At 44.7% G+C, this 22,880-nt stretch overlaps 1 protein-coding gene across 1 annotated transcript in view; it reads right to left on the reverse strand.

Annotated features, from left to right (window-relative positions):
• Positions 1-13,794: 13,794 nt before the first annotated feature.
• The window catches only part of MARCO (macrophage receptor with collagenous structure), a 44,236-nt gene continuing 35,150 nt past the window's right edge, over positions 13,795-22,880 (reverse strand). Inside the window, exons 16-18 of the mRNA XM_053308962.1 lie at positions 21,250-21,297; positions 18,345-18,533; positions 13,795-14,764 (exon numbers count right to left, since the gene is read on the reverse strand). Coding sequence (XP_053164937.1) covers positions 14,628-14,764; positions 18,345-18,533; positions 21,250-21,297 — 374 coding nt within the window. The 3' untranslated portion in view covers positions 13,795-14,627. The remainder of the gene's footprint in view (positions 14,765-18,344; positions 18,534-21,249; positions 21,298-22,880) is intronic.

Here is a 22,880-nt window from a genome sequence, read left to right on the forward strand (position 1 = left end):
TTGCCTGCCTGTCTCACTCACCACCACCCTTGTCTTTGCTGATTGTGATCTAATTACATCCAGATGGTAACACTAGATGGTGATGTCATTAGATCTCATTGCCACCAGCAAGAGGAGGCAAGCCGGCAGTGACAAGGTCTGCCTGGTGCCATGCATTGCCTGACCAGAAGGTGATGTCATTAGATCATGAATTCATTAGCTCTTTGCTGGCAGTGGAGAATCTGTGGTTAAGCGGGATCTACAGATAAACAGAGGGAGGGAGGGAGGGAGGTGAGCAGGCAGCTGCGAAGGCAGGCATTGCATGGCTCCCCGTACCGTTTGCCCGTTGGATGGCCCCCTTCATTCTAGCCCCACTGGGTGGCCTATGTAGTCTGCACTCAGTTTCCCAATGGTAGATCTTCCCCCTGCTTATGGGCTCCATCCAAGTAGGAGACAGCCCATGAAAGGTAGCTTGCTAAAGACCCTCTGAAACCTTGAGCCAGTCCTAATTGAAAAGATGATATCTATCTATCTATCTATCTATCTATCTATCTATCTATCTATCTATCTATCTATCTAATTTCTATACTAGAGATGCATCTCTAGGCAGTGTACAAATTAAAAACCTAACAAATATAAATACAGTATAAAACAGTTAAGATTCACACTAATTAAACAGTTAAGAGTCATACTATTGAGTGGTGAGGCTCGGAGCGGAGTAAGTTTAAAAAGAAAACTGCTTTCAAACACTTTGAGGAACTCAAAGCTAATTAATTCCAATTGAATTCAGTGAGGCTGGCACCCCATCCAAGGAATCCTGAGGATGTAGACAAGCTACTTGGAGTGGTGAGGCCTACCACTTGTTCTCTGTGTGCATGGGGTGTGCATGGAACCGGCTGGCCCGGTTAGGTCTGGCCCCCCCATCAAACGCCCCCCCCCAGTCCGGTCCCAGACTGGACCGTGAATTTTCTTTATTTTATTTTTTAAATAAAGCATATTTAAAATACTTTTAGCCCCTTCGGGGGGCTTGCTGAGGCCGCGGGTGTGTGTGTCCCGCGCGGGTTCCCTCTCCCCTCGCCGGCTGTCCTTATCACTGCCGCAGCCTGCCGCGGCTGGGTAATTGACCATTTTCGGACCTTTTGGGCCTCAGTATGAGCACGCGGCAGCCATTTTGGGGCCGCCAAAATGGCGCCCGCGTGCTCATATGGAGGCCCCAAAGGGCCGAAAGTGGTCAATTACCCAGCCGCGGCAGTGATAAGGATGGCTGGTGGGGGGAGAGGGAACCTGCACGGACCCCCCCTGCTGCCTCAGCAAGCCCCCCGAAGGGGCTAAAGGTATTTTAAATAAACTTCCATTAAAAAATAAAATAAAGAAAATTCGCGGACCGGCCGGAAGGGACCCGGCGGACCGGTTCCGGTCCGACAGAACCGGGTGGTGGTGGTTCGGTTCGACCCCAAACCCGCAACCCCCCCGACCAGACCGCTGGACCGGTCTGCACATCCCTACTCTTGACCTTTGTCCAACATGGCTTGTTCGATCTAGCAGGGAGGTTGTTGTAAACAGCCTGGTGGAAATCATAAATGCTTCTCTGAGGGAGGGCAGGATGCCTCCTTGTCTTAAGGAGGCAATCATTAGACCTCTTTTAAAGAAGCCTGCATTAGATCCCTCAGAGTTGAGCAATTATAGGCCTGTTTCCAACCTCCCATGGCTGGGCAAGGTAATTGAGAGGGTGGTGACTTCTCAGCTCCATAGGAACATAGGAAGCTGCCATATACTGAGTCAGACCATTGGTCTATCTAGCTCAATATTGTCTTCACAGACTGGCAGCGGCTTCTCCAAGGTTGCAGGCAGGAATCTCTCTCAGCCCTATCTTGGAGAAGCCAGGGAGGGAACTTGGAACCTTCTGCTCTTCCCAGAGTGGCTCCATCCCCTAAGGGGAATATCTTACAGTGCTCACACAAGTCTCCCATTCATATGCAAACAGGGCAAGCCCTGCTTAGCTAAGGGGACAAGTCATGCTTGCTTCCACAAGACCAGCTCTCCTCTCTCCAGGCTGATTATCTAGACCCATTTCAAACTGGTTTTCGGGTGGGCTATGGGGTGAAGACTGCTTTGGTCGGCCTAATGGATGATCTCCAATTGGAAATTGACAGAAGAAGTGTGACTCTGTTGGTCCTTTTGGATCTCCCGGAGGCTTTTGATACTCTCGGCCATAGTATCCTTCTGGAACGTCTGAGGGGGTTGGGGGTGGGAGGCACTGTTTTACAGTAGTTCCGCTCCTACCTCTCAGATAGATTCCAGATGGTGTCAATTGGAGACTGCTGCTCTTCAAAATCTGAGCTTAAGTATGGTGTCCCTCAAGGCTCCGTACTTTCTCCAGTGCTTTTTAACATCTACATGAAACCGCTGGGAGAGATCATCAGGGGATTTGGAGCTGGATGTTACCAGTAGGCTGATGACACCCAGATCTACTTCTCCATGTCAACTTCTTCAGGAGCTGGCATATCCTCTCTAAATGCCTGCCTGGAAGCAGTAATGGGCTGGATGAGGGAGAATAAACTGAAGCTGAATCCAGATAAGACGGAGGTTCTTATTGTGCGGGGTCAGAACTCTAGAGACGATTTTGATCTGCCTGTTCTAGATGGGGTCACACTTCCCCAAAAGGAACAGGTTTGCTCCCTGGGAGTACTTCTGGATCCACACCTCTCCCTGGTTTCTCAGGTTGAGGCGGTGGCTAGGGGTGCTTTCTATCAGCTCCGGCTGATACACCAGCTGCGCCTGTTTCTCGAGATCAATGACCTCAAAACAGTGGTACATCTGTTGGTGACCTCCAGACTTGACTTTTGTAATGCGCTCTATGTGAGGTTGCCTTTGTACATAGTCCGGAAACTTCAGTTGGTTCAGAACGTGGCAGTTAGGTTGGTCTCTGGGTCATCTCGGAGAGACCATGTTACTCCTTTACTGATGAAGTTACACTGGCTGCCAGTAGGTTCCCAGACAAAATACCAAGTGCTAGTTATTACTTACGGCTTAGGCCCTGGATATCTAAGAGAGCGTCTTCTTCATTATGAGCCCCACTGCCCATTGAGGTTATCTGAGGAGGTCCGTCTCCAGATACCGCCAACCCTTCTGGTGGCTACACAGAGACAGGCCTTCTCGGTTGCTGCCCCGAGATTGTGGAATGCGCTCCCTGCTGAGATACGATCCTCCCCATCTCTGGCAATTTTCAAAAAACACCTGAAAACCCATCTTTTCACCCAAGCTTTCTCCTCTTCCTATATTTTGGGGGTTTTAATATCTGGTTTATTTTAAAATTATTATTTAATATCTGGTTTATTTTAAAATTATTATTTAATATCTGGTTTATTTTAAAATTAAAAACCCAATTTTGGGATTTTAATCACTGTAATTGTTTATTTATTTTAAAATGTTTTTAAATTGTTAATTGTTATATTGTTTTTTAATTTCTTTTAGCTCTTTACTGTTTTAGTGGTTTGTTTTAATTGTAAACCGCCCTGAGCCATTTTGGAAGGGTGGTATACAAATCTAATAAATAAATAAATAAATAAATAAATAAATAAATAAATAAATAAATCTTTTGCATGTGACATTTATAGGTGTGTTTTTAAGACTGGTGTTAAGAAACATCTTACTAATTATAAATGATGTGTTTTCGTAAAGCTTTGGCCATCTGTACTTTGAAGCATTATATGAAGCATAATGATGGCTCCAAAATTTGCTAACCGGGCAAAGAGGCACCTTTTACTGTGGTGATTCTCTTTATTTAGCAGGGGGAGAGTAACTGGCCCTATCCACCCCCAGCACAGTACCTCCAGTGACTGTTGCCGGTGTCTATCTTATGTTTCTTTTTAGACTGTGAGCCCTTCGGGGACAGGGAGCCATCTTATTTATTTATTATTTCTCTGTGTAAACCGCCCTGAGCCATTTTTGGAAGGGCGGTATAGAAATCGAATTATTATTATTAATAATAATAATAACAAGTTAAGAACCGAGCAGAAAAATGGAAAAATAAGCCTCTGCATGGTCAATATTTGCACAATATAAGTGGAAAATCAGACATCACCAAGACCTGGCAATGGCTTAAGAATGGCAACTTGAAGAAAGAAACTGAGGGTTTAATACTGGCTGCACAAGAACAGGCACTAAGAACAAATGCAATAAGAGCAAAAGTAGAAAAGTCAACAACAAACAGCAAGTGCCGCCTTTTGTAAAGAAGCAGATGAAACTGTGGACCACCTAATCAGTTGTTGTAAAAAGATCGCACAGACTGACTACAAAGAAAGGCATGACAAGGTAGCAGGGATGATACACTGGAACATCTGCAAAAAATACAAGCTACCTGTAGCCAAAAATTGGTGGGACCACAAAATTGAAAAAGTTGAAGAAAATGAAGATGCAAAAATATTATGGGACTTCCAACTACAAACAGACAAACATCTGCCACACAATACACCAGATATAACTGTAGTTGAGAAGAAAGAAAAACAAGTCAAAATAATCGACATAGCAATACCAGGGGATAGCAGAATAGAAGAAAAAGAAATAGAAAAAATAACAAAATACAAAGATCTACAAATTGAAATTGAAAGGCTGTGGCAGAAAAAGACCAAAATAATCCCAGTGGTAATTGGCACCCTAGATGCAATTCCAAAACAACTTGAAGAGCACCTCAACACCATAGGGGCCACAGAAATCACCACCAGCCAATTACAAAAAGCAACTTTACTGGGAACAGCCTATATTTTGCGATGATATCTATAATAACCAACAGTATTGATGATAAGATTCAGCCATCCCAGGTCCTTGGGAAGGACTCGATGTCTGGATAAAACAAACCAGTCAATAACACCTGTCTGACTATGTCAACAAGAAATAATAATTAATACATTACAATATAAAACCTACAACAACCATTTAAAACATTTTCACGGAATAGAAATAATTACAAACAATTCAGAGAGTGAAACAAATAAAATCATTTCACAGGATAAAAAACAATTAAATAATTTAAAATTAATTTTAACTAAAAGCCTGAGAAAACAGGTGTGCCTTAAGGGTCTTTTTAAAAAAAGCAATCAGAGATGGAGAAACTCTTATTTTGACAGGGAGTACATTCCAAAGCCCTGGGACAGCCACACGGAAGGCCTGGCCCCGAGTCGCCCCCAGATGAGCTGGTGGCAACCTTCTCCGGACCTCCCCAGATGATCTTAATAGAGAGCAGGAAAGAAAGACAAAGAAGGTGGTCTCTTAAATACCCAGTTGCTAATCTGTGTGGGTCCACTGCTTTTGCAGAGAGGTGGTGCATAATGTCAAGTCTTCTTACCATTAGATGTAAGAATGTCCTACTCTGAAGCAACTAGAAGAAGCAGAGCACTTTGTCCAATACAAAAACAGAACCAGATTTCCATCTGTTGTGGAAATCCTTAACGCAGTAATCTTCATTATTTTCAGTGAGGGGGAAAATCCCCATTTGCACTGTAAAAGCCATTTCCCACTGTGCTGACTTCTGCACAGTACTGCACTTTTCTTAGTGCTGAAAAAAAGTCCAATCATGGAAGTGCCCACCATCATGCTTACAGCAATCGCCTCTTCAGATGACTGTGATAACCATGAATGCCACAGAGAGGGGTGGGGTATGGGGTGGAGGGGGAGACTGATTGATACATCAGGACACACAGGACTTCTGCCCCCTCCTTTGAGAACTGTACAAGCATATATCTTTTAAGTATAGCATCTGAATAAGGCTTATTCCCAGCAGGTTAAGTGGTTGTTACCGATGTCTACACACACCCACACACACACACCCACACACACACACACCATTTTAAAAAACCAAAACCTATAATGTTGGAATAGGGCTATCGTTTCCTCCAAAGAACCCTGGAAACTGCAATTTTGTGAGGTTGCTGAGGATTCTTTGTAAAGATTTCTAGCTCCTTCTAAACTACAATTTCCAAGATTATTTGGTTGGGAGCTAGGGAACTGACTGTGGGGCGGCAATTCCAGTGGTGGTGGGGAACAGAAGAAGTAACATTGGCAGGACAGTGGGCCGTTACAAGGGAAGGGGACATAGAAATTTAATAGCTGTTTCCCCTTCCGACTGTCCTGCCAGCTCTTTGATCTTGGGGAGCAGTGCCGACCACTCTTGGAACCTTGCCTTGCTCCTCTGTAATGCCAGGTAGGTCCAGAATGAATCAGAAACCATCTACGATTTGATTCTGGATGAAGGCGCCGACCTTGTATGTATTACAGAGACGTGGATGGGGGAGGCTGGTGGCCCAGTGTGGTCCCAGCTTCTCCCTCCAGGGTACTCTGTTGAGGAACAGGTGAGGGACCGGGGGTGGGGATGTGGAGTGGATGTGGTCTATAAGAATAATATCTCTCTTACCAGGATCCCTGTTAGAGTGTCTGACCATATCGAATGTGTGTACTTACGTTTGGGGATCAGGGATAGACTGGGGCTTCTGTTGGTGTACTGATCACCCCGCTGCTCAACAGAGTCCCTAACTGAGCTGACAGACTTGGTCTTGGACTTGGTGTTGGATAAGGGTGGCCAGAACCTCAGGGGTATACTCGTGAGTCAAATGGGCTGTAACCCAAAATTTGGCTTTAAAAAAGCCAAATCTGGCAACCGAGGTTGGAGTCCCCTAGGCTGTGGTGCTAGGGGACTTCAGTGTTCATTTCGGGACCATTTTGTCTGGGGCGGCTCAGGAGTTCATAGCGGCCATGACGACTATGGGCCTATGTCAAGTGGTCTCGGGACCGACACACATTGCAGGTAACATGCTTGATTTGGTCTTTCACTCTGATCAGGGTGGTGTTCCGGGGGTGGGGACTCGGGGGTGTGGACTCCTGTCATTTCCCCATTGTCGTGGACAGACCACCATCTGGTTAAGGTTGGACTCACAGTCACACCCCACCTTTGCAGGGGTGAGGGACCTATTAAGATGTTCTGCCTGAGAAGGTTATTGGATCCAATAGGATTTCAAGAAGCCTTGGAAGGATTTAGTGTTGGCTCTGCCGGCGATCCTGTTGATGCCCTTGTGGAGAATTGGAACAGCAAACTCACCAGGGCAGCAGACATGATCGCTCCTAAGCATCCTCTCTGACCCGCTTCAAAATTTGCCCCTTGGTATACAGAAGAACTAAGGGGGATGAAGCGGCAAGGTAGATGACTGGAGTGCAAGTGGAGAAAGACCTGGCTTGCAACATAGAGCTCATTTGAAGATCTATGCTCAGGCGATATGTGCGGGAAAGAAGCTATTCTTTTCTGCCTGTATTGCATCTGCAAGTTCACATCTGGTGGAGTTGTTCAGGATTGTGAGAGGGCTAGTATGTGCCCCTTCTCCCTTGAATTGGAATCTGGAACCATCGATTACCCACGGTGATGTGTTTAGTGAAATTTTTGTGGAAAAAATCTCTCGTATTCAGGCCAACTTAGATTTCGTCTCCACAATTACTTCAGTGTCTGATGTGGAGGTGTCCAGCGACTCCTCTTATGTAGTTAGGTTGGATCAGTTCAAGTTTGTGACTCCTGAGGATGTGGACAAGCTGATTGGAACGGTGCGGCCCATCACCTGTCCTCTTAACCCTTGCCCGACATGGCTTATACTACAGGTGAAACTCGGAAAATTAGAATATCGTGCAAAAGTCCATTAATTTCAGTAATGCAAATTAAAAGGTGAAACTGATATATGAGACAGACGCATTACATGCAAAGCGAGATAAGTCAAGCCTTAATTTGTTATAATTTTGATGATCATGGCGTACAGCTTGTGAAAACCCCAAATCCACAATCCCAGAAAATTAGAATATTACATGGAACCAAGAAGACAAGGATTGAAGAATAGAACAATATCGGAGCTCTGAAAAGTATAAGCATGCATATGTTTGGGCCCCTTTTGCAGCAATTACTGCCTCAATGCGGCGTGGCATGGATGCTATCAGCCTGTGGCACTGATGAGGTGTTATGGAAGACCAGGATGCTTCAATAGCGGCCTTCAGCTCTTCTGCATTGTTTGGTCTCATGTCTCTCATCCTTCTCTTGGCAATGCCCCATAGATTCTCTATGGGGTTCAGGTCAGGCGAGTTTGCTGGCCAATCAAGCACAGTACGCTGTATACTTTTCAGAGAGAGGGCATAACCTCCTTTTCAGAGAGAGGGCATAACCTCCTTAAATGCTTGCCTGGAGTTGGTAATGGGCTGGATGAGGGATAACAAACTGAGACTGAATCCAGATAAGACAGAGGTAATCACTGTGCAGGGTCGAAACTTGGGTGACAATTTTGACATGGATAGGGTCATACTTCCCCAGAAGGAACAGGTACGCAGTCTGGGGGTTCTTCTGGATCCAAGTCTCTCCCTGGTGTCCCAGGTTGAGGCAGTGGCCAGAGGTGCCTTCTATCAGCTTCGGCTGATACGCCAGCTGCGTCCGTTTCTTGAGATAGATGACCTCAAAACAGTGGTACATCTGCTGGTAACCTCCAGACTGGATTACTGTAATGTGCTCTATGTGAGGCTGCCCTTGTATGTAGTCCAGTTGGTTGGAACCAACTACAGTTGGTTCAGAATGTGGCGGCCAGGTTGGTCTCTGGGGCATCTAGGAGAGACCATATTACTCCTGTATTGAAGGAGTTACACTGGCTGCTGATACGTTTCCGGGCAAAAACCAAGGTGTTAGTTGTAACCTATAAAGCCCTAAACAGCTTGGGTGCTGGGTATTTAAGAGAACGTCTTCTTCATTATGAACCCAACCGCCCATTGAGATCATCAGGAGAGGTCCGTCTGCATTTGCTACCGGCTCGTCTGGTGGCTACTCAGGGATGGGCCTTCTCCCTTGCTGCCCCGAGGCTTTGGAATGCGCTCCCTAGTGAAATAAGAGTCTCCCCATCTCTGACAATTTTTTAAAAGTCTTTAAAGATGCACCTGTTCACCTAGGCTTTTAACTGATACTGGTTTTATTGTTTTTAATGTTTTAGAATATTGTTTTAAAAATTTTAAATTGTCATAAATAGTTCTGAATATTTAATTGTTGTTTTATGATGTTTTTAATTGTTAATTATTGTTTTATGTTTTATAATTTTTGTTTTAATGATTAATTGATTTTAATGGTGTTTTAATGTAAACCGCCCTGAGCCTTTTGGAAGGGCGGTATAAAAGTTTTAATTAATAATAATAATAATAATAATAATAATAATAATAATAAAATATTTTATTTTTTTTAAATTAATGTTTTAATGTTGTTTTTATCTTCTTGTAAACCGCCCAGAGACGTAAGTTTTGGGAGGTATAAAAATATGTAAAATAAATCAATAAATCAATAAAATATATTTTCCATGAAGTGGCTGGCTTTCTGAGGCTTTGCTCTCCTAAGCTTCCATGGACTCCTGCTTATATCATCCATTTCAAGGATTTTAGACAAGATGAGATTGCACTGACACATTCCATATAGAAGAGAAATTTACTCAAGTAGATCTAAAGGTTATTCATCAATGACCTGAAACCCAAATATTCAGTGAAAAATTGAGCATTGTATACTTCGCTTCAGCAGCAACAGCAACAGCCCTAGCATAAGTTCTGAAGGAAGTGATAATGCAATTATACTTCCCAATCTGTACAATTTTTAGCTGTGAGAGGTGGAATTCTGTTTATTCTGCTTTGTGGGGATGTTTTTCATCACTATACAAACTGAGAATGAGAAGAAAATATGTTTTTAAAAAACCCCAGTACTTTATAAAAAAATAGCACAATGTGCTTATCTCTCCTTCCTATCACTCTCTTTACATTAGCTAACCTTTCATTGCTCATTTCATTTTGGGTTGCATCAGATGATATTCCCTCCCAAACCAGCCCACATGATTAAAATGAGAATATGCTGTGATCGCACACATCCTTACGTCTTCCTGGTATGTCCTGATGTTCTCTTGATCTCTTCCTTAACCCTCATCCTGAGTCAAGATTGTTTACACATGAGTTGGACCACCACCAAATAGTCTCATTGGTTACATTGGATGCCACAACTTTTCCAGACCCTAGAACTTACAATAAGTTTTGTGCAACCTCACAACTCATTGAAAATGTGAATTACTATCTAAGAAAAATAAACAATCCAGATCCAATGCTAATGAGAACCCACACTTCAAACAGTTCTCAACATTTCAGCAAACCATTTCTCAACATTTAAACTGAAAGCACACATAGTGACCTAAAGACAACCATCACAGGTCTGATTACAATCTCCCACAATTGTTACATCTTTTGTTGGTTTCTGTTAGCTGTCTTGGGCACACATTTCTTGAGTATACACAGTACCAATGTCTTCATCCATCCAAGCCAAATACAGAAGACAGTCGTTCCTTTGTGAATATGGTTGCACCTCTGGGGAAGTGTTCCCTCTAATTTTTTTCATCTGTACACAGAATGAGTTTTGTTCTGAGCAGCAGTATCAAGGCAGTGTCTCATAGTGCTTAAATAGGTCAACTCCATGCTCAGGACAGCCTCTGCCAGCTGTAGGGAAGCCTCTGCCTCTGCCAGCTCCATGCTCCATGTTGGCAGGGCTACTCAACTTCGGCATTTCTGCAGATGTTGGCCTACAACTTCCATAATCCCTGGCTATTGGTGTTGGAAGTGAAGGACTTTGCGCTATCTCATGTCTCAGTGACAGAGGCGGACAGACTAGTGAGTCAGAGGGCTAGAGAGGTCAAGACATTGGTCATCTCTTTTCTACTGCTCTGACACTGTCCCTTTGGTATGTAGATTGCTACTCTTAGGGACTAACTTCCTTCCTTCCTTCCTTCCTTCCTGCCTTCCACTTCCTCTTCCTCTTCCCTTCCCTTCCTTCACCCTTGCAACATGCATGCTCCTCTCCCTGCACCACATGTGCAGAGATGCATCCCTCTGCATCCAGCTAGCTAGCTAGATTAGAGATCCTATCTCTCCACTTTACTATCTAGAATAGAGTTCACTAATAAATACTCCTTATATTGATTTGAAACTATGAACTGGCTCCAAGTTATTTTACTCTCAGCGTACACGCATGCCTGGGCAGACTCCGCTGTGTTGTGCCTCTGTGCACTCTGCTGTAATAGAAGGGTATCTCTTACCAGAGAGAATTCCCAACAATTGGCCACTATGGCTGGGGATTATGGGAGTTGTAGTCCAAAAACAGCTGGAGGGCCTAAGTTGAGCAGGCCTGGCATACTGGGAAAAATGTTATCCTCCTCCACAGTCCTCTAAGGGAGGTTCAGATGAACACATCTGTGCACACGTGATAATATCAAGGCAATAGTGAGAATGCATATGCCCTGCCCTGCTGTCACTGCTGGCTGTGCCAACACGCTCATGGCACATCTCTGCATAAGGGGTTCCTTATATGAATCATCCCTCTACTCACACTCCAACTGGGTTTTGGAGTGCATGTAGAGGGACAATTCACCTGAAGCAGTCCCAAGTGTTGTTCCATGACTATACACACTGCTGCACAACATGCAGGCCTACTTGTCTTTAGTGCGGCTTGCTTGCCAAGGTAAGCATCTCTTGTCAGTGGGTAGGATGTTTTTGCATCCCAGCATTGTTTCTCCCTTTCTGGGTGAGTTGGGCATAGGGTGTGGAGTAACAGTGACACTGTTTGTTTCATTCATTGCCCCTGTGTATTCATATATGATGTCTGGATTGGGCCAGTGTTGAACTAGATGTGGTGTTTTATCTCACCAAGAGAAGTGAGAAAAAACCAGATACATATTGTAGATATGATGCCAGACTTAGGGGTATGCATGGAACTGGCTGGCCCGGTTCAGTTCAAGTCCAGACCAGACTCGAACCCAACTGGGCCAGTTCGGTCCAACACCCCCTCGAACCCCCCAGTTCAATTTGGTCGGGGGGGGGGGGATGAACATTTTCAATTTTTTAAAAATGGGTTTTTTAACCTTACTCCCTTCATGGGAGTTGCTGGAGGCAGTGGCAGGGGTGGGTGGGTATCCACCAAGGTTCCCCCTCTCCCAGCCGGATTTCTTTATGCCTCCCGCTGGTTTTCAGCCTTCCCTGCTTGGCATGGCAGCCATTTTGGAGCCCACGTGCCTGCGTGATTGGCTTCTGCATGGCCCAGAAACAGCTGGGCCACAACGTGGAGCACAAACAGCTGGCCGAACTGGCTGGAGGGGAGCATAAAGAAAGCCAACGGGGGGGGAGGGGACCTCTGCGGGACACACACCCCCGCCACCTCCAGCAACTCTGCTGAAGGGAGTAAGGATTTTTAATTTATTTATTAATTTATTTATTTATTTAACCGAAAATGTTTGCGAACCCCCTGAACAGTCAGGGTGTGTTCGGTCCAGGGTTGGACCGAACAGGGGATGGTTTGGTTCAACCCTGGACCATTGAACCGAACAGGTTCGATGTCTAACTTATTGAACGTCGAACCTGTTCACACATCCCTAATCAGGCTTACTGATGCCAGCCTGCCAGGCTTACTAAAGCTGACATGAGGGTTATTCTCAGAACACAAGCCACCTGGGGTAACCCAGGTGGCTCATGTCGTCTGGAGTGCTGGGAGCCCTCTGCTCCTGGAGTCTCCAGCCTAGGGTAATCCAGTACTTCTACCTGGCTCTTAACCAAAGTAGAATGGATCGTGGATTTGTTCTGCCTTGGCAGGCAATCATCTGGGCAGTCACTGCCAGGTAGAAGGCTTCGTCCCTCCCCAGCTTGCCACCATCTTAGGCAGCAAGCTGGGGTGGGGGGAGGAGTGGCCATGCCACTAATTAGAGCAGTCGCTGCACTGCTGGTGCAGCTCTTTCTGGGATGTGGGAGGACTGCCTCCTCCTGATCCCAGTGTTGTCCTCCTTTGTGCCACTGCTTGTGCGGGCATGCAGTGCGGTGGAGGCAATGATGGCCGCCATTTGTCATCCCTCCTGAGTGGTGGCCAAAGGTTCTGGTTGCTGCTGTTGTGATACCTTTGGCTTTGTTCTGCTGGCTAAAATCCCTGCTTCTGCGAGGTCAGATGCTTTTGAATTATTTCCTCATTCCAATCACTAGGTCTGACATTATGGGAGGATCTGGTTTCTTCTGTCCTGACTAAGGAGCACGGACCTTTGCAGTGCCTCAGTTTATTTTTCAGACACTATCATCTTTCATTGAGCTTGCAGGGGGAAGCAAAGAGAAGAGAAACAGGGTTTTCTCTCCTATTACCAATGGCTTAATGTGGGAATGTGATAGAACTATTCCACCATAGAAAGTCTATTCATTTTTGGGTTGCTTTTCTCACAACTGACAACATAGGAATGAGATAAAAACCACCCCATCAGAGAAAGTGCATTCATTTTGGGGTGGTGTTCTACCATGTGTCATATTTATATTAATAACATAAATATCATAACTGGTGAGGGGCCAAACTTGGAGATATATTATACACCAAAGTAAAGGTCATCATATTTATTATTATTTATTTTACATTTTATATCCCACTCTTCCTCCAAGGAGCCCAGAGCGGTGTACTACATACTTAAGTTTCTCCTCACAACAATCCTGTGAAGTAGGTTAGGCTGAGAGAGAAGTGACTGGCCCAGAGTCACCAAGCTAGTATCATGGCTGAATGGGGATTTGAACTTGGGTCTCCCTGGTCCTAGTCTAGCACTCTAACCACTACACCACGCTGGCTCATATGACACAACAAGGGCATACTGTAGCAAGGAGTGCAGTGGTTTGCTTGTTTATGCACTTTTATGCAGCCATGGATAGAAATCTACCCCCGGGAGGACATCAGGATGTTTTGGGAAGACATAATATGTGCAGGCTCATGGCTTACGGTTTCCATTTTAATTGCAGGGGCCAGTTCATGGCCAAGTAATCGAAACCAGCATCCTGTCATTGCACAATCAGATAGGAAAACCAGAGTTTGCAATCCAAAAGAAGGAAATGTTCATACAAAAAACACATACGTTTACTCAGAAAGCGTTGTTATTTTCACCACAGCAGCTCCTACTGCAAAAGGGAAAATCCACTGCTGAGTTTAAAAAGAACTTTTTTTAATATAACAGAGATTGCTGAAGTTCTGTTTTGTGCTCTTAGCTTTCTTCTGTGGATCATGAACCATAATCCCTTGACCTTGATGGTTAAGCACAACTAGCTATAAACAGATAATGAAGGGAAATGAAGAAACTTCAGATTCATTTGTCCAACAAGGAAATACAGACTAAATAAACACAGGAATTTTTCATAAAATTTAGGAGACAAATTCTGTATTTTCCTATTTGCTCTCCCAAGGTGGGTCTCCAATGTAGGTTTAAATGTTACCACATCCAACTACAAAATCTTGGAAGTTTATTTTAAGAGTTCAGCTTATAGAATATATGTCAGCTGGAAATATATTCAATTTATCTTCCATTTCTGTTTGGTTCCCACATAAATATTCACTGGTAATCTAATAATGTGACCCCAAATATGAATATTGACTCTTTGCACACTTGATGAAAATAGCCTTGATCAACAAATACTGTACTATACAGATGTATATTGATATAGCAGGATAAGCAATTTAACCCTTTTTCTCATGAGCCAGAGATGAACAATGGACGAATGAATGAATGTCTTTTTTGAGCATTAAAGTATAATTTGACATGCAGAACTGTCTTCCATTAGGCACACTCGACACCAGCATCTTCACTGTGATTGCAGTTGTTTTCACCCCATTCACGTTTTGTGCAGTCAAAAATGGTGTGTTCATTGCCATTACACTGTACATCATCCAACCAGATTGTTTTGGAATCAGGGCCTGGAATCAGCCAGAAGTAAAGAAACAGATTGTTAATGCGTTACCACAGAACAAATGAAATGAAAAATAAACTGCCAACAGATCTGTAGTGTGCCCACAACTGAACATCTTACATGTTTCTTAGATCTCGTGACCAGACTAAGGGGAGAAAGCAGCACTTGAACATTTGCAGAGGGAAGAGAATTATAATGGGAAAATGAGAACCTTAGATGAAAAGGAGGCTTTCTTTTTTCTCTATGCTTGCTCAGACACATTTGTGAATAAACCCTGTGGAGATTTACTGAGCCTCATCCCCGCCACCGCCCTGCCCCAGCTTCTTAGTTGAAATTATCACTCTTCTTGCTCTTGACCAGTTCCAACTCCTTTTTTAAAAATCTGAAACATTTGTATGCCACCTTTCTACTCACCTGGGTCTTCTTTTACTTATGGAAATCAATACTAAAAATAACGAGGGTTGCTAGGTTGCCCAGGTCCAGGCCCCTCTCCTCCTGTTTGTAGACAGTAATCACCAGTACATCCTTCTTATACATCTCCTGTTTGGGCCAGGAGGTTGCTAGGGACCAATTAGCTTTATTTTCAAAATTTCTTCCCCTTTGCAATCACGTCTTGTGGCACCTTGCCACCACATGAAAGGCAGGGCGAGGTTTACTATGCATTGGTATCTCACCCCCCAACCTTGTTTTTTTAATGGTGGCTTTATCAACTGACAAGTCTTTTAAAAGCAGTTTTGATTTCTTATGTTTAAATATAGTTTTTGGGGAGAGTTAACACTGCTTTAGTGTGGGGTTACCCAGCTCCTGGGTCATTGCCACTGCCTCCTCCATTGAGCTGGGTTGCTGCTAGGGATGTGCACTAACCAAGGTTTGTGCACTGCTTTGCTGCCAAACTGGTGGTGTGGTCAACACCATGCTGACCACACAGATGGCTCCCATGCATGCACAGATTCCTGCCGCAGCAGGAAGCTGCATGTGGCGGCAGAGAGCAGGCAAGGAACTGCTCTGTTCTTATTTAAAGAGCCCACTCACCACTCACTCCCCGCAGCACTGAACTGGTTTGGACCTTGTTGCTGCTGGGCATGAGGGCCACCCCATTCCACTGACTCCAGTGATTAATTGCTACTGAACATGATAGTGGCCTACCAACTTCTCCATTGAAACGGACAGCTGTGTTGCTGCACGGCACATAAGTGGCATGCTGCCTCCTCCGTGGAGCCCAGCAGCTGGGTCACTGGCCACCCTCTCCATTGAGCCCAGCAGATGTGTGGCTGCTGGACACGTGTCTGAGGGCCTCATGTGCCAAAAAGCCAGCCTTGAGCACAGCCACCTTTGCCTTCCTATGGAAAGGAAAGAGACAGAGACTGGAAGAGGAAATGGGAGAGAAGGTGCTCGGCTCTGTCCCTCCACCTTTCCATTACAAGTGCACAGGAGGAGGCTCAACAGTGGAAGAGATAGTGATCATGGGGGACACCCATTCACCACCACCTCCAGCTCTGCTCAGACAAGTTCAGTGGTAGAAGATGCAGGGGCAGGCAGGTAGGCAGGCCAAAGGTTTGGTGCAAACATTTGGGGTATGCCATGCACTCATTGTGCCCACTGCTAGCAGCATCAATGATCAAAATTTAAAAATTGCCCCCAAGTCTGAGGTGAAAAACACCCCCAGTCTTCTGTCTGGCAAGATGTACTAACCAAATCAGTTTAATAAGACTGCAACCATTCTACTTTACAAATGTCTATGGACTTCAGCTTTAAGTTACGTCTGGCCTATAACAGCTAATTGTAGATTGGGAAAAGAATATTTGCCAGTGCATGCAACAGAATGGATTAAATAATTCTCCAAAATATTCTTCTGTAGCTGTAGGCAATGGAGAATATGCTTCTCCAAGTTTAACAAAGGTTTCAGTTTCAGACCTAAAGGGTCTGCAAATCTGTTGCTTCTGGGTAGATGCAGGCCTTATGTGGAAGGATAACATGGACTGGTTTACAGTGCAACTGATACTAAACCTAGTCAATAAGAGTCAGGGCTAAGCCACAAAACGCTTTGGACTTTCACTGGAACTCTTTTATGCAAAAACCAAGAACATTTTTGCAAGGACAACCATTTTAAGACTACTAAAGTAGTTCTGCTTTCAGCTTAGCAAAAGCCCAGAAATGCAGGGAGAGTGAATGTAGGTGAACCTTGAAAAACCACTGATCTTTTGTTCACAAAATGGCATAGGCCAGGGAGTAGAGAGATGTCTAGTGATGTCATTGGCCAGCAGGTGACTGTGACACTTGAGCAACTGCACTGCACACAGAAAAAATAGTATTGCTTAAGTGCTGGGAAAGTATTATTTCTCCTGGGATAAATGTTAGCTCTAAGTCTTATGAATCCTGCACAATAACTGAGTAACGGATGCACAATTACTGCAAAAAACAATGTTTGGAAGGCTCTAATATGCCTTGCATTCACTCTTGATTTCTTCCTCACCTAAATTATTGCCTAGCCCACCAAACTGCAGTAACTTATAAACCTAATAGTCACAACCCACACCCCTAAACGAAGTACACTTATACGATTGGCATATTGCATTCCAGGTCTTACACTTGAGTTGTGTGGCTAGAAAACCTGGTCTTTTTTAAAAGAGGAGAATTCTATGGCCCTTGATCGTAGGTCATGAGAAGAATATTAGGGTGTGTTTCTACAGGCAGCACAATTCCTACAAAGCTGTAGCAGTTCTTGCCTACACTTAGATGGCATCTTTGGACTGACACACTAGTAATATGCTTTGGACAATAAGGGAAAAAGCCTGCTGCTTAGGATGTGTGAACTGGCTTGAGGTCAAGCCAGTTCATCATCAAACTGGTCCAGCTCGAGGTCAAGTCGAACCCACTGGGGCCAGTTCAGGGGTTCTAAAGGTTTTTTTAATTTAAAAAAACACCCACTAACCAGTTCTGGGGGCCTTGGGGGTGCTGCCACAGCTGTGTGGGGGCTCTCTGCCATTTCCCCCTTTTCCTCCCCCGGTCTTCCAAGGGCCGTTTTGGCCTGTTTTGGGACTGTTCCAGCCCTTTCTCTGGTGATGGCAGCCATTTTGGAGGCTGCAGCATATGTGCCCTGGCCATTTGCATTGCCAGGTCATGACCCAGGCCACACAAATGGCCAGGGTACATGTGCGGCAGCCTCCCAAATGGTCACCACCACTGGAGAAAGGGCCAAAAATGGGCTTAAACAGCCCTTAGAAGACTTGGGGGAGGTCAGCAGGGGGAGGGCGAAACAGCAGAGACCCTCCCATGTCTGATGCAGCACCCCCCGAGGCCAATGGACCTGGTGGTGAGTGTTTTTTAAAAAGTTATTATTTAAATTTAGAACCCCTGAACTGGCTCAAATTTGAGCTGAACCGGAGGGTTTGTGGACCGGAGGGTCACAAAACCAAACATGCCCGGTTTGGTTTGAGTCCAGTTCAGACTTGAACTGAACTAGGCAAACCAGTTTTGTGCACAACCTTACCTGATGCCCTGCTATTTTTGGATAGTTACACTACATAGGAATGAATACTTCATTTGCAACCTGACTAAATTAACTGGGGAATAAATCAGTAAATTACCTGCAGGTCCAGTAAAGGTAGTAACTGCGCTGCTATATCCCAACATCCTACAGATTACTCTTCCATCATTTATGTCCCAGTCATCATCACATATGGTACCCCATTTCCCATTGTGCCGAATCTCAACTCTGCCTCGGCGTTCTTTTACATAGGTGTCTTCACCAACTAGTCTTACAGTGTGACTCTTGCCTGTTAAAAATAATAATTTAAAAAATCATGTATAGACCTAGAAAGGCAGAAGTAAAACATCAATAGTGTTGGCAAGGTATGAGTACCTGATGGGACTCCTTATGAACCAATTCCTTATTTGTTAAAGAGACAGGTTGCTTCCACACTTGAGCCCTTTAGTGCTGCTGTGGCATTGATCTCCTGGAACTGGCTAGTTGGAAGCAGCAGTAAAAGGAAAGTTCCACACAGCACTGAAAATAGTGCTGCATTACCCAGCAATACCCTTCCTAAGGCCAAGATGTTTCTTGCATGTTTACTCACAGGCAAGTCCTCTTCAGCAAAGGTCCCCTGAAATGTCAATTCAAAGCAGGTGCAGCTTGAAGTGATGCAAGCCCCTGGGTCAGCTGGGTGCTGGTGCCCCACTCACCACATCACTGGGCCCACCTGCCTGACTCACAGCATCCGAGCTGGAAATTCATACCACCTTGCTTCTTTTCGGGGCATGCAGCACTGTCCTCCAGTGGTATTTAATGCCAGCTGGTTCCATCCACTAACCTTCTCCTTCCTTTACCAGTCTTGTTGGCTTTGTCTCCTCCATTTTGAAAGCAAACAAAGCACACAAGTTTGTTGCTGGCAGGAACAGAGATCATGCATAAGACTGGCCGCTGCTGGCAATGTCCTCTGCTTGCCTCTGGCTGCATCACTACTTCTAGGCAGTGGGCATCCAGCAGGCATCTAGCAGGCAGCAGGCATCCAGCATCCGTGGCAATGGTCTCTCTCACTACGACGGTTGGCTGGCTGGATCTCGCTCTCTTTCCTGCACGCATGTCCTCCCTCTCCTCACTGCAGCAAACTTGTGTGCCTTTTCTGTCCCTGAAATGGAAGCAACAAAGCAGACAAGATGGCTGGAGGAGAGAAAGAGAGGCATTGCTGGGGGACAGCTGAGAAAAAGAGAGGCACTGGCCAGTGCTGGGCTTCTGGTGAAGCCAGAGAAGAGGGGAAATGTCAGGGCGGGGATGTGGTGACAGTATTAATAAAGATGAAGTGAGGTTGCGGCAGCACCAGGCAGCTGAGGCAGTGGTGAGATGGGGGATCTGCACTTGACTGTGCCATGGGGGCCCATGGCACAGTCATTGCCTGAGGCCGTCACCTCACTTTGCCTCACTGGAGATTCCCCCCCCCCGATTCAAAATTTCTTCTGTGCAGTTTCTGCTTGTTGTATTGCTTCCTGTTCAGTTCTGCTGGAGGTTAGTGATAAGTTCCTCCTTAATTAGCCAGCTTCTGTTTCCCACTGTCTTTGTTTGCACCAAAGTACTGATTACTTGAACATTTTCTCTCTCTTTTCTTTTTTTTAATGGTGTAATAGTACCAATTTGGTTTTTTTTATTTAAAAAAAAAAACCCCAAGAAAGGAAAAATCAATAATTTAACACACACACACTTTTGTGGGGAACAGAGGTTGACTAACTAAGAAATTATTCACCAGTAATAATTCTGCTGCACTGAACAGAAAGTAATAAAGAAGCTGATCCACAAACAGGAAGTTTCAGATAAAGCATAATTGTGCTTGGAAGCCTTAATAGTGACGTGCCTGTTCACATGGGACAGCCTTTTGATGCAATTACATTTTATTACCAATAAATTAAAAAAACCCACCGCAAATCATATCTGAGAGAACACAGGAAGGCAACATGGAAAATATTGCCTTCAGGAAATCATGCGGCCTCCCTATAAAAACTGAATGAACAAAGGATGACAATTCTAGATCATAGGGTGGGTGAGTGTGCAAACAACCACAGTAACTGCTGGGATGAACAAAGTATTGCTGGTAAGTGTGGTGCATTAGTTATCAAGAGGTTGCTTGTCCACCCAATATTACTGTCTGCTTCTTTGTAACTTCAGTCCAACTGTATAGGAGGCTGGATAGAAATGACCACTGGAGCATTCAAATCAATCAGGGAGTTTCAATGTCCATGCCTAGCATAAAATTAAGCTAGATGTGATGAGCAATGTATCATCATATTTCTATCTTTTAATTTTTTAAGAGAATAGGCCAGATTGAGACCATGGCCAGATTGAGACCATGGCGGAGAGGAAGGAGGAGTTTACCCTTCATGCCCTGATGTCTTCTCAACTAAAATGGCTCCCCATGAAGCTACTGTTTGCCCTAGCAAGAAAACAACATTGTGGGGTGCAGATAGCAGCTTCAATTCAGGGCAAATAGCAGCTATGGGGTGGTTTTCACTGGGGAAAGAGAGTTCTTTTTTAAAAGAGGGAAAGAGTTAAACCAAGCTCATCCCATGGTCCTGATCCAGATAAGAACTTCCATAGCTGTTTTCTTTTCTTTCTTTTTTTAAAGAATTCAATGACATAAATGTGATGACACATTTCTCAGTATATCTAGTTTGACCCCAGGAAGTAATGCTTGGAGACTATACCTGTGAACAAAAATATGCAATATAATCATATCTGTATATATTAGTAAATTGCTCTATTGTAAATTGCTGGTATGTGCACTGAACTGATCCAGTGGTATATAAAGTAGGAACTGCTCCATACTTGAATCTCAGTTCTGTGCACAACCTTGTTTTGCTTATGAAGCTGTTCCTGTTTTATACTGAACTACATGAAGAAGCCCCAGCTCCTGCGGAGCTCCATATGAATACCAAAGTTCCATAAAGCTCAGGACTTGGTGATTTGCATAATTCTGTGATGAAGAAGAAAAACATGTTAATTACCTGGGGAACCCTTTTCACCTTTCGGTCCTGGGGATGTTCCTGGGGATCCTGATTGAACATAGAAAAGAACAAATGTTTGCTGAAACATCCAGCCAACTTAGTAATTTTTGTACTAACAAAATTTAAATGAAAACTCGTGTTTTTCCTCTGGTGCAGAAGAGAACGATTGTTTCCCTTTGACTGCAGACATTAGACACTGCCCAAGCTCCTTCCCACATTTAGATGATCGAGAGATGGATTTGCAGATTTCTTCCCCCCTTTCTACTTCTTTTCTCCCATATGCACATTTTCTCTTTCCTTTCTTATTCTGAATTTAATATGGTACAACATTTTTGCTAACAATGGCCACATTCACACTCAACGTGAAACCGGAGGTTGCCAAATCTGCAATAATTTTTCTAATCATGAATCACATCGCAGACATTTGTCCAACTACATCCCAGCAACCTCCAAATTCAGGGCAGGGGAGCCCCTCCCTCTTCCTGGTCTGCTGAGGTCACATCCTAAAAAGCTCCATAGTGCTTGCATCATCAGACTCCGGGCAAGGCATCAGGATGTATCCAGGGTGGCAGCCACTGGCCACAAACTTCAAGTGAGCCTGCTGAGTGTGATCATGCCTTCTCAGAATGGTCCGCCTGCCCACAGTATGGAAAGGGCATTTAAATCCTGTTAAATGCTATACCATGTAAGCCCTTCTTCTGACAGCTATTGTACCACCACCCTTGTAAGAGCCCCGCAACAAAACAGTCTAGCACAAGCACACATTCTGGCAGGGGCGGGGAAGGAATGCTGAAGGGCACTATTTTTCTATTACTCAGGAAAGGGAAGGGGACATGACAACTTCCTAGGAGGTGATATGTATATGAGGAAGGGCAAAGGATCCTGGGGTCTGGCCCACTGTGACCAAGGATGCTTTTGCAATGGCTCACCCCAGCAAAGCAGTCTATGGAGACCAAACCACATTCCTGCCCCTGTGGTGGCTTGCCACTCAGGGATTAGCCCTCTCATGAGAGGGACAGTCTAATGGGGAGGACCTTAGGCTCACCAATGTTTGGTCTTCTGTTGTATTGTGGGCTCATGAGTTAAGCTATCAAAAAAAGGGGGGGAGCACACTTGTGTGGGCCCCCTGTTCTCTCTGATTAATGATACAGCTTTTGCATTGTGACCCCTTCCTCCTTAGGGAAGGAGATTTTGACACTCCATGTTTCTGGGTGTAACCGGGTAGGCAGATTGGGGAAACACTTGGACCAGAGACAGATCTTTACTCTCATTCAAATTTCCTGGGTTTGGACCAGCATTGTGAGTTATGCATATCTCCCACTTTGGGAAATTGTAGGAGACAGGAGTCCAGGTTTGCAACCCCAGGAGAGTGAGGTTGTCATACTGGGCAAAAATTTAGATGGACATGTTCAAATGAGCAGATAGGCAGAGGGCATGTTTTGACTGTTTCTTTGTGGCACTAGCCAAGACAGGGAGAGCTGTTGGTGGGGTACCCGTCCCCATTGCTTGCTTGTGCTGGGCAGCATCTGCCGTCTGCCCCACATGTGTGCCCCCATGGTCTGACACTCTTGTGAGAGAGCGGTCCATGGGAGAAGGGGATGTCATCACACATGATTAATGATTCTGCCCGA

The sequence above is a fragment of the Hemicordylus capensis genome, chromosome 1, assembly GCF_027244095.1.
Source record: "Hemicordylus capensis ecotype Gifberg chromosome 1, rHemCap1.1.pri, whole genome shotgun sequence".
NCBI lineage: Eukaryota > Metazoa > Chordata > Lepidosauria > Squamata > Cordylidae > Hemicordylus > Hemicordylus capensis.